Here is a 15,517-nt window from a genome sequence, read left to right as displayed (position 1 = left end):
TAAATGTCTGTATACCAGGCAGCTCACTGCCTGGGCCAATTGAACGCATCAAGCTCTAATGATGAAAAAAAAAAAAAAAACCAGAAAGAGAGCTGTCTCTTTAACTTCATTCGCCCAGTGCAACGTTTCGGTCTTTGGTAACTTGTGCATGTGAAATGGAAGCATTTAATATTAGGTGGGTAGTTAATTTCATTCACTCCCGTAGCCTAAAAGACAATTAAGTCAATTGGCGAGTCCAGCAAACGATGGCATTTCAAGAATGTCGGCATTTCAAGAATGTCCGGTTTAAAGGTATAACTGCCTTAGAATTAGCCTACTTGTGCATTTTCGTGCTTTAGTTAGATCACAACCCCCTGAATGTCCCGATACCCACGATTCCAAATATGACCGCCCGTCAGAAACGTCTGTATCTAAAATATATGTTTAAAAAAGCCCATTTATAAACTCCAGAAACTGAACTATTCATTTAAAGATGAAATAAAAATATAGACTAGCAGACAATTTTGCTAAATTAAAAAAAAATTCTAAATGACAAAATACAAGGATAACACAACATGATTAAATAATGGATGCTTCTCAACTGATTTTACAAGTTGAAATTACCCAGTGACTTAAATGTATACTAAGAAGGCTGCCTTAGAATGCGGTCAGCGAATTAGCCAAGTTCAGAGAGCTCATGTGTGCAAAAAAGTATGAAACAATGTGTATACAGTAGACTACTGCCAGCCCCATTTGGACACTATTGTTAGATCAGCTGAAATTCAGTCAGCGCCGGAAGTATGAAGCAAGACTTAAATTTCATTGTGTTTCCTTGTTTTGATTGATGAGTTAAAAAAATAAATAAATAATCTGGGAAGGAATGTATTGATTCTTTTAGCCATTGCCAACTGCGTGATTAATCCTCATTTAGCTATGTCAGCAGTCCTGGATGTCCAATGGATGTTCAGGGATGGTGTGAGGCAAACCTAGAATTTTTTTTTTTTTTTTTGGAGGGAGGTTGAATACCAAAAGTCTTAACATTCTGTGGCTTTAAGACACAATTAAAATGTCCTCTCTGTCTTTTGCTGCCTGCATTTGTATTTACATTGCAGAATGCCGGCTGCACTGATTTAGGAAACAGGCGACTGCTGTGATTGTTTTTGTGCGATTGTGCAGAGAAGCAGATGGGCAAGGATTTTTTTTTTTTTTTTTTGGTGTCTTATTCAGAGACAGGATGTCCTGATTTAAAGCCAGGAAGTCTAATTATTTTTAAAGGGGGAGCTGCAGTGTGACACACGGCCCTCTCCAGCCACTGAGTCACCTGTACAGTACTGTGCACACACTCAAATAGACATTTACAGTCCCATGGAATTTGGTCACGCTGCTTATTTTAAGGGATTCCTGTTCCGCTCTCTTTCTATGCACTGGTAACAGTTCCAAGCATGAGAGTGATGGGGAGGAGGAACGGTTTGGAATGCAATGCAAAGCCAAACTGGATTTCTGCATCAACTGCGATTGTCAGCTGGTGGACCATGCAGTCCTTGCAAGCACACCAGGTAAACCGTTGACTTACTGAGCCCATTCCGGGCAACTGAAATCCCGGTTCCCCGTTTGACACTACAGCCAGCTATGTACTGGCCTGTGGAGTCACTGGCCACAATTAGCACTATCAGTCTGGGTTCAATTATAAGGCAGTACCACAGCATCCAGGGCTACTGCTTTAGCAGGATACACAACCGAACAAAAATGCACAGTAGTGACACCAAGAGTTAATATCACTTCCTGTAGCATCCTCTCAAAATACCTCACTCTCCTTCACTACACCAAGTGCTTCCCAAAGATTCCTGTTCTGAGGTCTGAAACCCTCAAAATACAAAGCAGACGGACATAATGACTCACGGCCTCCAGCTCAACGATAAAGCGGACAGACCCACAGTCATCACCCACAATTCCCTGCATCTTTCTTCTGAAAACAGGCCTCATTGGCTCAGACTTTTACAGAAAGAGGACAAATGACAACAAAGCAAAGTAACTTTGAAAGCAACTTTAATGTGGCTTTACACAAACGTCTATAAAAGGGTATTACAACAGGCTGGTGTCATAGGATGCTTTAAAACTAGGGCCAGTGCAGGTTTTCTGTTCTTGGTTAGTGGTAATGCATAACCTATGAGTCCGTTTGCAAATCAGGCAATCAGCATATACAATGCACTGCGCGGCTACTGAAAAACACAACAAAGAAGCAGCTAACAGGATTACAGAATGTACAATAACATAGTGTTTAAAATCATATTTAATAAAACTGGCATTATACAGAGCACATAAGGTTAAACAAAACAAGAATCACAGGTCCTTTTTAATGCAAGTTATGAATCCTGGCCATGTTTCTCTCCACACATCCCATCTGATGGTTTCTATACGGGGCCTGCTTTTCATGCCAGAGCCTCCTCCAGTCCAATCAGCACCCTAACCAGCAGAAAGGTCCCAAAAGGGCTGGGGGGTGAAGCACTGTGACTCTTCTACTGTACACCTGGGCCTGCATGCATACACTGTGTGTGCATGTAGTGTGTGTATGCATGTGTATGTACACACATGTACATATTTACTCATTTTATATAATTATTATTCCCTTTATATCTGTCCAGTCTCCATTGTAAACAGAAGCTAAATGTATGCCACATGTACATACTCCCATAACCCTGTTTTATCCTTGTGAGATGTGTGTGTTTGTATCAGCCATTCCAGCTACCGCACTCCCTGATGCAAGAGCTTAGGCATGAGCTGCTGGTGTAGTCCCTGGTCCATCGGGCCTCAGCATAATGCATACTGGGCCTGGACAATGCGATCACAATCAGCTACACAGAAACCGTGTTGGGCCTTCACACGGGTCACCCACCAAAGTCCCGCGGATCAAGGTGCCTTTTTTCTTTCCCTTTAAGGGCTCGTGTGAAATCTGGGATTCTGATTGGGGTCAAAGGATTCCAGATTTCTCACTGTGACCAAAACTACCCCCCCCCCCCCCGGCAAAATTCTTGAATATTAAACGCTTATATGAAGGCTGTACATTAACAATCCTTTAATGTATAAAAATAAAGCAAGCAAAGCAGTTATTAGTTCATATCCACATTAAAAAGTGACTACATGTGAACATGGTCAGACTGGTTCTTATCTAGTTAAGCATTTCCCTCACACCATTTATGAGCCCGGACAAATTCTGTGGGCCTGGCTCATGGCTTAGCTAAGTATACATTTGCTATCGTTTCATAACTGCTTGAAATAGGTTTGGACATAGCCACTCTGAAAGGCATGTTACACTGCGAAGCAACAGAAGCCTTGTGTCCAATAAGAAAGAGTTTTGTTCAACTGCTTATAGATCACGTACGACACCACTAATTTAGTGGCTACCTTTGTCCTGAGTATGAAGATTATCAAACTGTAAGAAGGACCCATAATTAACCAAATCAGTAATTCGTTTTTATGTCAGTAAAGTATCTATTAATCTGAAGGATAGGTGCTGCAAGAGGCTGCTGGGAAGCCGGACTGTAACATCTTTCAAAGGTGTCGCACCAAAGCTAAGCTGCTTCTTATATAAGGCTTTGACTTCACTTCCCAGAATTCCCTTTGTGCACAGTTTACATATTACTGTGAACTTCACAGGTTACTGCCATTTCCGAAGCAGCCACACTGTACCAAATGCACCAGCGAAATACAGCTGCTAATTTTAGCGTTTCATATTGCTGGATTTTCTGGTTAAAATATTTGCTATTAAAATAACTTGCGGAGCTGAACAGGTGTTATGCTTTAGGCTGGAGCAAAGGCTAAAGTCTACGTCTGAACCTTAATATCAATATATTCACTTGTCATTTCAAAATGTTGTGGTATCTGTACAGTACATACATGGAACATTATGAGACAGATGAGCCAGGGACCAAATGCTGGCATAGACACTCTCAGCTTTCTATACACAAACAGAAAAGAACACCCAAAAACACACACTATGTTCAAAGGCCTTTTTGTCAAATAGCTGCCAAAAATTTCATATTTGCTGCAGCAGACCTTTTTTTGTTTTAAATACAAATTCCTTATTGGTTGAAAGTAAGTGATTGTAATGCAATGTACATAACAGTTGCAAATGAATGAAAAGTTGTAAATATAGAAAAAACTTAATTCTGCAAAACCCAAAATGTGAACACTGGCTCCAAGTGACAACACAGAAGAAAAATGATTTCTCTTTCAGTTGTTGAAGAAGGTGATGCAGGTTTTTTTTTAACCACTGTAGGGCCTTTCCCACAGGCATAAGCTTTACAGCTGGAACCCCCATTGAACATGAACATCCATGGCTCAGCCTCAGTCCTGGAGCCTGTAAATTGCACGGCCATGCTGCTTTCGCTGAGGCTTTTTGCCACTGTTGATTGGTGCAGTGGGACAGGGATATTGAGCCAGGCTGGCCCCAGCTCCACAGTGGAAAAGCCATATAATCGGGCAGCCTGGCTGCAGATCTGCAGAAGCAAAGGGGTGTAATGAGCCAGCCGCTACAGCGGAAGAGGGACCCCAGTCTCACAGCTCCCTGGCAGAAGCACTCGGGAGAGTAAATCTGACTGTAATACAGGCCCCAACGCTGAAATGAAAGCATGGTGCTCTGTGGGCTGAGGGAAAACTTGACAGGTGAGCACTACATGCGTGCACGCTCCAGAGTCCGTGCTAGCTGCTGAACGCCTGCAGCAATAACCGTGGATCAGGCATCAACCCTCTCTCACGCGCAAGTGACACTTTTAAACCATACTCGTAAGGTCATAAAAAATAAAACAAACAAACAAAAAAACAAACCGGAAATGAGAAGTACAAAAAAGGGTTAAAAATACTGAAACGGAACATATCATGTTTGATAACAATCCTTGGTCTGCTCTCCTCAAAAAAAAAAAAAAAAAAAAAAAGTAACAGATGTACACCACCCACGGGAAATTCTCACGCTAGGGGCGCAGGTAGTGATGACATCGAAGGCCATTCCATTGCTCTTATTGGTCAATAAGTCGAAAAAGAGTGGGCGGTATTGGGGGGGGGGGGGGGGGGGGGCAGGGAGATAAAATGGCAGATTTTCCCCCCAAAGCTGTGACGCTTCCTTTCATAGAACTTTCGTTCCTTTCTCAACCGAAGTCCAGCCATGCAGTGACCGAACTGGAACACACAGCTGAGGGAATCCAATCTCCTGCCCAGTGGAGCTGCTCCTCAATGCCAGATCCTGTCCCAGTGCACATCATTACCCTTTCACCTCTCTGTGCTCTTGGTAACTGGAAGAAACAGGAAATGGATTTCTACAGTCAACAGTTCATCTTATTCTTGTTTTTTGTTTTTGTTTTTATAGGTCATGCTCAGCGGTAAAGGGAGATACTTTCTTCCTCTTTGTGTTCCTGTATTTTTCTCATAGGCAGTTTGTAGCGTTAAAAAACCATTTAGAAAACAATGAAGTCTCCGTCCGTCTCTGACCAGGCGGTTGGCTCTGGGCGGAGTCTCTGTACAGGTGGGCAGAAGCTAGGTGGAGAGGGGGCGGGGCCGGGACCGGGGCTGAGGAGGGGCTACTCAGATTTATGGCAGTACAGGTCTTTAAGTGCTTTGAGCTCCTCGATGAGGGTCTTGTTCTGGTTCTCCAAAACGGCCACACGGTTCTCCAGACACTTGACATACTCTTTTTTCTTTCTGCGACACTCGCGCGCTGCCTCCCTGTGGCAGAAAGGAGAATTACAATCAGAGAAACTCATTCTTCTATTGACTGCATAACGCATTACAAACGCTAATGAGCCTTTCATACTTCATCTTCTCCAAAGGCAAAGGCCTTTAAATTACGTCTGAGGAGAGACACCTATCAAATCCTAATTTTCTGCCCCTGCCCTTAGGCAAATGCACCAGGTCCCTGAAAGCCAGAATGTTCCAGAAGTGTAAGAATCCTCAAGCTCCTCAGAATATGTGCTCCTGCCAGTTTCTCATTTTAACTGCATGTCACTCTCACTCATTCTGTCAGAAAATTTTTAAAAAGACAGCACAGGAGTTGTAGCATTATGAGTGAGTGCTAACAATGTTCGGCAATTCCTGCTGCTCTGGAAACTGCTTTATGTCTTTATTGATCCATTACTGGACTTACAAAGGAACAAACATAAGTGCACTGAACTGACTGATAAAAACAGCAATTATTACAGGAATTGATAATTATACTGCCACTTAGAGCTAGTGATATTGCAAACAGGAAGCACTGGATGTCTTTTCACATGCAGTCGTTGCGTACGGCTGTTCAGGATGCGGGCACAAACCCCTGTCTCTCCTGCTGATTTTAAAGTCCTGTGGAGGACGGGCGATGGCTGCACACCCTGAACACACCAGCAGGTGGCCCCGGCGAGCCCATACCTGTTCTTCATCAGCCGCACCTCCCGTTTGCGCGTGGCCTCCTCGGCCCCGCCCTGACTCGGCAGTGAGGAGGACGATGTCATCACCACCCCAGGGGCGATGGTGCTGGTGGGGGCTGTGCGGATCTGATAGGCCTGGACGTCACCGGAGGCGGCTGGGGGGGGGGGGGTGGGGTTACAGGTTCAAATCCATAAAACAGCTTCAGGGACTGAGTACAATGATCTCATATGTGAGGGGTACTGTGTCTCTGTTCTAATATACACATATTCAGACTGCGACAGTTCTCTTTCAGTAGAAATCCACTGTCTCCCTCTGTATCTGCTGTAGTTGAGTATACCACACTGGCTGTCATAAAGCGCAGTTATACAAGGCAAATCAACCAATGAGTTTGGCATAACCACCAAATGACCACATTGACTACTGAATTACACGAGGAAAGAAACAACCTTTCACTGAATATATTTACCCAGAGCAGGGTATGCTAATGTTATTTTACTCATGAAAGAAGAACTGTTCCAATGACGGTAACACACACAACGGGCGCCCCAGTTGTAGTAGGGGCCCTATGCGTGTGTACAGCACGCAGACCTCCTGCACGCTCACGCTCACCTTGCACCACTACCTGGTTGCTAGGCACCAGGATCTGCTGGCCGTCACTGGTCTGTGCATACTGCAGGATGGTGGTGCCCTGCTGCGCAGCCGCTGCGTTGGTCATGGTCAGCGTCTGCAGCCCCTGCACGCCGTCCGTGCCGTTATTGGCCAGCTGGATCGCCCCGCCCTGCGTGATGGCGACTGCGGGGGGGACAGGAAGCACACGTAACTATGGAGACGCTGAGACTCCATGGCTGCGGACACTAGGGGTCACTGTACAAGTCACAGTGCAAGTGGAGGTCAGATTGCGTGTTAAAGCACATTTTAATTCCATATCTAAACATGTATAAATCCCCATTTTAACTGCGGGCCACAGTAGATTCATTTTATCATTGGTCGTGAGCTCATATTTGAAAACCCCTGCTCTTCTTCCTGTGTGTGAAGCAGCTATGTACTCAGCAAATGTGCTACTGTGACACAGCAGACAGTATCTGCTACCAGAGAGAAGGGGGACACAAGGCAGAATCTGCAGGTGTGTGTGCACGTGAAGTGCGGTGTGGTTGGGTTTTGTGTCTACATGGATGGGGCGGGGCGGGGCGGGGCGGAGCATGGTGGCGTACTGTACTGTCCGCTGCTGGTCTGATAGATGGGCGTGGGCACAGTAACCGTAGTGATGGCGGGGGCGGAGTCCTCCTCTGATTTCTCCTCCTCGATGCGCGGTACCCCGGGTGCGTCTGACGACAAGTCATTCAGGATCTTCCTGCAGAGGGGAGAGCATGGGGGGGGGGGGGGGGGTCAGGTTTACTGTGACAAAGGCACTGCACTGCTAAGTGAGTGTCTAAAATGGCCCACCAAACTAACACACACTCTGCACAGTTCACTTGTTCATCAACATTTATTCTTACCTTTATACATATGCGCACATGCATATTCACATACAGGCACGCACGCACGCACACACACACACACACACACACACACAGTGGAATCCCCAGCAGGCCATGCCAGCAGACGTGCGCGTACCTGTAGGAGGGTCGTCTGGACAGGATCTCGCGGCGCTTCTGAGAGTCAGTCACGGAGTCCACAGACTCCTGCGAGTCCTCGCTCTCCGCAATCGTGGAGATCTGCAAGCGCAGCACGCGTTATATGGACAGGAATGGCTGGGGCCCTGTCTTTAGCTGGGCTAAGCTAATCACATATCATTGTGCATAGGGAAAACACTCATCTCACCAAGTGAAATGATCACTACAGAACCGTGATTATAGTAATTAGCTGTAGTTATAATTTACCTTTATATCATTTGGCTAATGTTTACCAAACATTCGCCAGAACCCTAGTCAGGTGACTTGATTTCTGTGGCCCAGCGGTGGCGGGCGGGAGGCTCACCTGGACGGTCTGCACCTGCGGAGACTGTATGACGGACGGCTGGGCGGCCTGGATGACGCCGTGCACCTGCACCGTCTGCCCGTTGGGCAGCTGCACCAGCGTGACCGTGGGGCCGCCCGAGGTGGCGTGCGCGGCTGCCATGGAAACCTGTCCCGCGGAGACCAGGGAAGTGTGACCCTGTGCACGTGCGTACACCCGCCCGCGCGCACGCCCAAACGTACACCAATATAAGCGCCCTCACACGCATGCACCGACACAAGTGCACACACCCACGCCTGCACACGTGCACGTACACCAACATAAAAGTATTCTCATGCACATATGCACACAGACATACAGCACATCAACATAAACGTATGCACACTATCACACGTGCGCGTGTACAAACATATGCGTAAGCACACGCTCCTAGATGCACACAAATAAACATTCATTGAGTGACATCCTGTACCTATTTGAATGAATTTCCTCTAAAATCAGAGACTGGATTAATGTGTTTAAGAGCTGGAACGCCAGGATGTGCCAGATTGTATTAGAGATAACACATCTCCCGCCAGAGTCTCACAAAACGAAAACATAAACAGGATGCATGACTGAAATATTCAGTAAGAAATAAGAAACTCCTCAAGTATAAATAATTATTTTTCACACATAACCAAGCAGTGACTTTATGTAAAATAAATAAATAAATAAACAAACAAACAACAACACAAGGCAATGACTCACAACCTACACTGCTAACCTTTTCCTTCAAGAAGGAATGGGTCTAATCTTGTACCAATATGGGAGTTTTAAATCCCATTGGCTGGGGAGCAGGCTTGGGCGAGCTGATCCTGAAACAACAGACCGTACTCTACGGTAGCTCTGGTGTGTACGTGTGTGTGGGGGTGTAGACTGATCCTAAAACAGCCCGAGCGTACTCTACGGTAGCTCTGGTGTATAGACCGTACTCTACGGTAGCTCTGGTGTGTACGTGTGTGTGGGGGTGTAGACTGATCCTAAAACAGCCTGAGCGTACTCTACGGTAGCTCTGGTGTATAGAGCGTACTCTACGGTAGCTCTGGTGTGTAGATGTGGGGAGCGTGAGTACTGATCCTGAAACAGACAGACCGTAGTCTACGGTAGCTCTGCTGTGTAGACTGTACTCTACGGTAGCTCTGGTGTGTAGACTGTACTCTACGGTAGCTCTGGTGTGTACGTGTGTGTGGGGGTGTAGACTGATCCTAAAACAGCCCGAGCGTACTCTACGGTAGCTCTGGTGTATAGACCGTACTCTACGGTAGCTCTGGTGTGTAGATGTGGGGAGCGTGAGTACTGATCCTGAAACAGACAGACCGTAGTCTACGGTAGCTCTGCTGTGTAGACTGTACTCTACGGTAGCTCTGGTGTGTAGACTGTACTCTACGGTAGCTCTGCTCTACGGTAGCTCTACTGTGTAGACTACTCTACGGTAGCTCTGGTGTGTAGACCGTACTCTTTGGTAGCTCTGGTGTGTAGACTGTACTCCACGGTAGCTCTGATGTGTAGACTGTACTCTACAGTAGCTCTGGTGTGTACGTGTGGACTGATCCTGGATCAGTGGCGGCGGCCTCACCTGCGCCAGGCTGGCGATCTGCGCCTGGGAGAGCTGCTGGCTGTCGGTCTCAGAGACAGCAGCGTCCGCACCCTGCTGTGACTCGGCGGCTGATTCCATGGTCATCGAGTTCGCTGGGGGCGCAGAGTCAGACGCTTCAGTCAATATCAAATAGGCATATGGTGTTATGGCCCACTGATGCACCAATGGATTCATTACCATTCATTACCAAGTGGCACACCATCATATAGGATTACTGACATAAGCATTTATTAATGTTTTTGTGGTAATTAAGCTGTGTAAGCCATTCTGGATAAAAGCATCTTCTAAATGTCAAATTATGAACATGCCATGTAGTGCTTATGAGGGACCATTAATGGTAAGTGTTACTTTATATCTTTATGACTTGTAAAGATAAAGTTTGATTTAATAATTCTATGTGACTTCTAGTTCTCCAATGAGTCTGCAAGAACTTGTCTCCTTCAAACATTATCTAGAAGTGACGTCTTTAACAATATTACAGTGAGCGACTGGAATGCATTGTTCAGAAACACTCAGAGGTTTTATGGTTTACCACAGAATCAAACAGACGTTGAAGTTTCCATGTCACCAGACTGCTTTCTCACAGTACCCAAGAGGGTTATAGTGTGTTGATAAACCCAAATGCAGAAAAAACATGAACATCTGAAAAGGTTTATTAATAACGGTTAGATAAAAATGAGTTGAGGTAGAATGGACGTGAAAGATATGTACCAAAGAGAGCTCTGATTACAGGACAAAATGCCAGCATCTGTGAGCCTGTGCTTGCATTTCTGCAACAGCAAACATCATGAGTGTTTGAGACTAAGCTGTCCTTTGTCTCTCCATTTTATGGGTGAATCAGTACTACCCTGTACATTTCTGACCAGAGAGCTCTTTTTTTACTATTCCGTTCTTGTGTATGTTGAGCACCGACGCAGCAGAAACCTTAGTGTAAAATTAGCTAACACTTCACACCGACACAAAGTGATCTTGTATCCAGTGTAGCCTGGAACTCTACTAGAGTCTGCTGCGTGTCTTAGTCTGGTCAGCGTTCACCGGTGTGTGGAGGACACAGAGAGCATTCAGCTTCTGCTCAGCGCTGGGGCGGATTCGCCTGTCAACCTCTCCTCCAACGGAGAAGCTGGTCTTCTACAGGCGCCCTGATCACATGCTGATCCGCTAACCGCGTCCGAGCGCTTCTGGGGCCCACGGAGCCGCTGTTACCGTGACAACGCTCCTCCTGCCACTACAGCAGCACTGCTCTCTGCCATCACAGAGGCCAGTTTCAACCCTTTTAAGTGCACTGAACCCCGGGATGTGTGTGAATGCCCTCTGAACGCTCTTACTGCTTTTGAGAGTTAAATTTTTTTATCACTCAATTGATATGAGAGTTATGTTTTTTCTGGATACGAGAGGACCCAGACACCCCTGCTCCATAGTGTAAAACCAAGAACATGCCCAGTGCTGGCAGCCAATCAAAATGCCTCCCCCTTCCTCCTTTAATGGCCGGCAGAAATTTTAAAACCATAACGGCATGTTATGACCAGCATGGGAGGCATGAGGAAGTCTGTTTAACAAGGAGCGCAGCTGAGCTATACAGGCACTCAGGGGGCAGTTACAGCCTCACGCGGACCGGCAGGGTACCACTCGCCAAAGGACACCTGCTTCAGCTCTGAGCAGACGAATGAAAAGTAGACGCAAGTGCTACAGCCGCAAAGATGGGGGGGAAAAAAATCAGCGTCCATTTTGGCTCCACAGAGAATCTGAAAAGAAAATACCTGAGATACACTGCTGAAGATCGGGGGAGTGATTCACTTTTAGAAACTGTACCGGCTGTGCGAACACACGCACACAAACACACACACACCATTCTCCTCCGAGGAGATCATCAGTCTCAAAGTTGGAGGAATGACACCTTTGCTCGCCCTGCCGCAGTGAAACTGCCGCCTCCCACTCCGCCCCCCTCTCCCCTGTCCGTTTCCCGCAGCTCTGGGTTAAACACACCTCCGGGGGAGGTCAGAGAAACAGGTGTTGGCCGTGTAAAGGCCTGATTAGCTCCGCCCAGCTGTGGACTGGAGTAATGCATGCATGCACTGCAGCAATTCCCTCAGGAACTCGTCTTGCGCAACTGCCGCTTTGCATACCGGACAACGCCAGCAGCTCAGAAGTGCGCTCCTGGCAGTGTGGACGGTTGGATGTTAAACCGGGGTTCTGGCTCACTGCAGTCATTAGAGATCTTATCACACGGTGCTTATGGCAAACCGCAACGGGTCCCGTGGTTATTAACTACAAAAACTGCTCTATTCAACTCGTGAAATTTTATTTATTTAAAAAAAAAAAAAAAATAGGCAATATGTATCCGAGAATGCCACACACGGCAACAACACAACTGCTACAACCATTCTGTGCAGCCCAGTCAAGAGGTCAGCAGCCTTCAGTGTTACACCCAGGGGTGAAAGGTCAGATAAGCCTAATCATTTTTTTTTAAAAAGATGGACAAATTTTCAACTTCTGTAACAGCAATGAACAACAAATAGCCTACACTTTAAAAACAGAAAGTCTGACAATGAAAAATGGTTCAGGTATTATATCTGAAAAAAGGTCCTAATATTAAGTGCTCATTTTTGTTTAAATACTAGACCGCATAAGGTAATCTGTCTTACTGTCATGATCTGCCCTTGGTTAAGTGGCAGAGTAATGTAATTTAAAATCCCATTAAAGTTCAATCAAACAGAGTTTTACTGAGGAACCGTAACATATCCACATGTGGAGGGAGACGACTGCGAATTCTACCAACTAAAACTCCTGCCGCAGAAAAAACCTCTGCGGGATAGAAGCAGCAGGAATGGATGGGTAGCATTTGCAAAACGTGAGAAGGTGGGACATCCTTTTTCATTCTTCCACCAGTCAATCAGCTACATTTTGAGCTTTGTCTCTTAATAATGAATGCAACTGCAGTATAGCGTTCTTCATTTTCCAATTCTCAGTTACATAGTGGCAAATTATTGGAACGTTAAGCAAGGTCCAGACATCCACTGTTAAACGCCATTTAGTTTAGGCTAAAGTGCTATGTACAGATTAGTGATTTTTTTATTTTGGGCATGTCCAATCCCACCCAAATGTGTGATGAAAAACTATGTATAAGCATACTGATATATTCACGGGAGAATTAAGACAATTTACAGTACACATGATGTCAGCTAGCTGCTTTTGGCTGCTTCATATGTGTGCAGATAGCAAGCCGCAATCACCCAGACAGCCAACAGGGGTCACACTGCTATCTGAATCTGACGTATCCCTTGGGTGATGTGAAGCAAACAGTGAACAGCAGAGCTGGCTGCCTGCAGGGCTTCTGACCACAGTTTGCAATGACACAGGTCGGAATTGATCTGAGACCATGGTGCAGACTGAAGCAGCGCTTTCACCCTGTGAGCTACCCAGCAGCCCGCACATGCATTTTCAAGCCCCATATACTCTGGTGTGAGATAGGCCAGAAGTTCTCAAAAGCTATTCCCTATCACTACGCTCATTGGTAAAACATCCATTAAAACCATTCTGGCAAGGAGAGCAGATGCCTTCTCACCACTCACGATCACACTTCTGGGAGTTTACGAAGGATGTGATTCTAGTTTGGCTAGGTCCGACCGCATTGTTCTTGCTGGTGGGAACTGTTGGAGGCTTTTTTAAATGCATAAAAAGCTTTGCTAATGTGGAAACATGATAAGCCAGCTTCACTTCACATATTTCACTCACAACAAGATTCCTTTATGTTCTTAAAGTAAGCTCATGAGGCGGTTGTACGAGGCTATGACAGCTAGCAGCAATGGCTAGCTCCAACATGCAAAGACAAGAGCGCGCCACAAGATCAAACACAGAGCTGCTTTTGTGACGCAAGACACGTTCCCCAATCAACGTCAATCAGATTTTCTTTTTTTAAAAAAGAGTACAAACGTGGAGGCACACACCCACGAACGACTAGTCAACTGTTTTGACACAGTCCCTACTACAGTCTTTGATATTGTGAAAATTGCTACAACATGCAATCTATTATCACTGTAATCTTAAAGTTTTTCATACTATTAACACACACGCAATATTGGAGTTACATGGTACTCTCATACGAATGTTATTATGAATGGTTCGTTCTGACCACAGACTTACGAATTTTCTGTACACTTGCAAGACTTACAATTATTATTAATACCTTCTTTTTCCCCCCCACAAAGTCATTAGAATGTTTAATACGCGTTTATGGCTATTTCTGATGTCAATATGCCTTACCCAAAATTGCCCTCACCTGGCTTCTTTCCCCAAAAGTTCCACGGACACATTAAAAAGCTAAGTTGGTCGCAACTCGCCCCCTTTACACACAGCGGGGCTAGTGCAGACATGCACTCATTTGCACACTACGGAAGTTGCCGCCTTTTTCGTTTCAAATGAAAAGATGTTTGAGAATGCAGCCTGTCGACTCAAAGTTTTAACACACAAAAAGGAGCATGTAAATATACAGACCAGTCCCAGTCAGGTCACATTTGATCAAAATGGTTGTTAACCAACGTTACGATTAGCCTAGCAATTAGGTGTATACTCTCCAGCAAACTTGTTCCAACTTCTAGGTGGCTGGCTGGCGCAAAATAAACCCATACACCAAGCTAATAGCTAGCTACACACCATTTTCCGAACAGATTATAAGTAATCAAAACAGAGGATAGCAATACTTCTAAAAAGGGTAAATTTTATCATCCACAATGGCTGAATAAAACCGTTAGCTAGCTAAAGAATCCGTTCTGCATTATTGTGATTATTTCTGGTAACCTTCCAAATGCATGGGTGCGCAGAGAACCAAGATGGGGAAAGCGAAGACAGTAATCTGCAAACACGGATGCATCTGTGTTATGACGCTCGATTACATGGAGCAGAGACCTTTATTAGACAGCTTGCATCACAGAGTAGGCTGTGCAAACATGCTGCGTATCCCTCATGAGTCGCGGTCACCGCTCCCTATTTCCAGTGCTACCTCCCCACCCAGCCCGAATGCCTGCAACAAGCCCGCAGCCGCCATGATCTCTTTGTTTCATCCGGGCCGAATACAACAACATTTGCTTCGTATTGAAGACGTGCCCTGTGTCCCTCCCGTCCCGGACACTTGCTTTCCCTTACCGATACAGACTCCCTCCGTCACTCCCGGGCTCTCGGAGCTCCACTTTTATTCAGGCCGACACGTAAGAGACCGCGTCAGGCTACACCTCCGTCGCGTCACCGAGAACAACAACACGGAGAACGAGGGAGACGAAAATCAACTCAGCGGCACCATCGAGAACGGCCGAGTCGTGTACGGAATTTGCCGACTAGGGTGCGGATATGACCGAGCTGTTCCCGAACTTTACCGGAAATACACGGAATATTCACTCGCTGAACTAAAAATGCTCATGAAATGTAGGCTACAGGTTCTCAACCTTTTTGCCCCCAAGGCCCCCCGTGTCCATGGAAATATTCCAGGACCCCCCCCCCCCCCCCCACAGGAGATGTGATAACCTCTCTGCCTGTCATCATCGCAACTCCATCTGTACACAC

The 15,517-nt window shown here is 45.9% G+C and overlaps 1 protein-coding gene across 1 annotated transcript; it reads right to left on the bottom strand.

The window, feature by feature from the left end:
- Positions 1-2,008: 2,008 nt before the first annotated feature.
- On the bottom strand, positions 2,009-15,278 carry LOC118214319 (cyclic AMP-responsive element-binding protein 1-like). Its single transcript, XM_035394207.1, has 8 exons — positions 15,104-15,278; positions 9,944-10,056; positions 8,350-8,496; positions 7,987-8,087; positions 7,584-7,723; positions 6,982-7,164; positions 6,373-6,526; positions 2,009-5,694 (listed from the first exon to the last, which is right to left on the bottom strand). The coding sequence occupies exons 2-8, from the start codon at positions 10,046-10,048 to the stop codon at positions 5,550-5,552; spliced, it is 975 nt and encodes a 324-aa protein (XP_035250098.1). The 5' UTR covers positions 10,049-10,056; positions 15,104-15,278; the 3' UTR covers positions 2,009-5,549.
- Between the last annotated feature and the right edge of the window lie 239 nt (positions 15,279-15,517).

Source organism: Anguilla anguilla, chromosome 15 (assembly GCF_013347855.1).
Source record: "Anguilla anguilla isolate fAngAng1 chromosome 15, fAngAng1.pri, whole genome shotgun sequence".
NCBI lineage: Eukaryota > Metazoa > Chordata > Actinopteri > Anguilliformes > Anguillidae > Anguilla > Anguilla anguilla.
The sequence above is the reverse complement of the archived record's forward strand: the minus strand, read 5'-3'. Positions and strand labels throughout refer to the sequence as shown.

Excerpts from the sequence above, each read along its gene's own strand:
- LOC118214319 (XM_035394207.1), bottom strand. The coding sequence starts at position 10,048 with ATGACCATGGAATCAGCCGCCGAGTCACAGCAGGGTGCGGACGCTGCT. Across the intron at positions 8,088-8,349 it reads CGCAGGTGCAGACCGTCCAG|ATCTCCACGATTGCGGAGAG; the intron begins GTGAGCCTCCCG and ends CTGCGCTTGCAG. Across the intron at positions 7,724-7,986 it reads TCCAGACGACCCTCCTACAG|GAAGATCCTGAATGACTTGT; the intron begins GTACGCGCACGT and ends TCCCCTCTGCAG.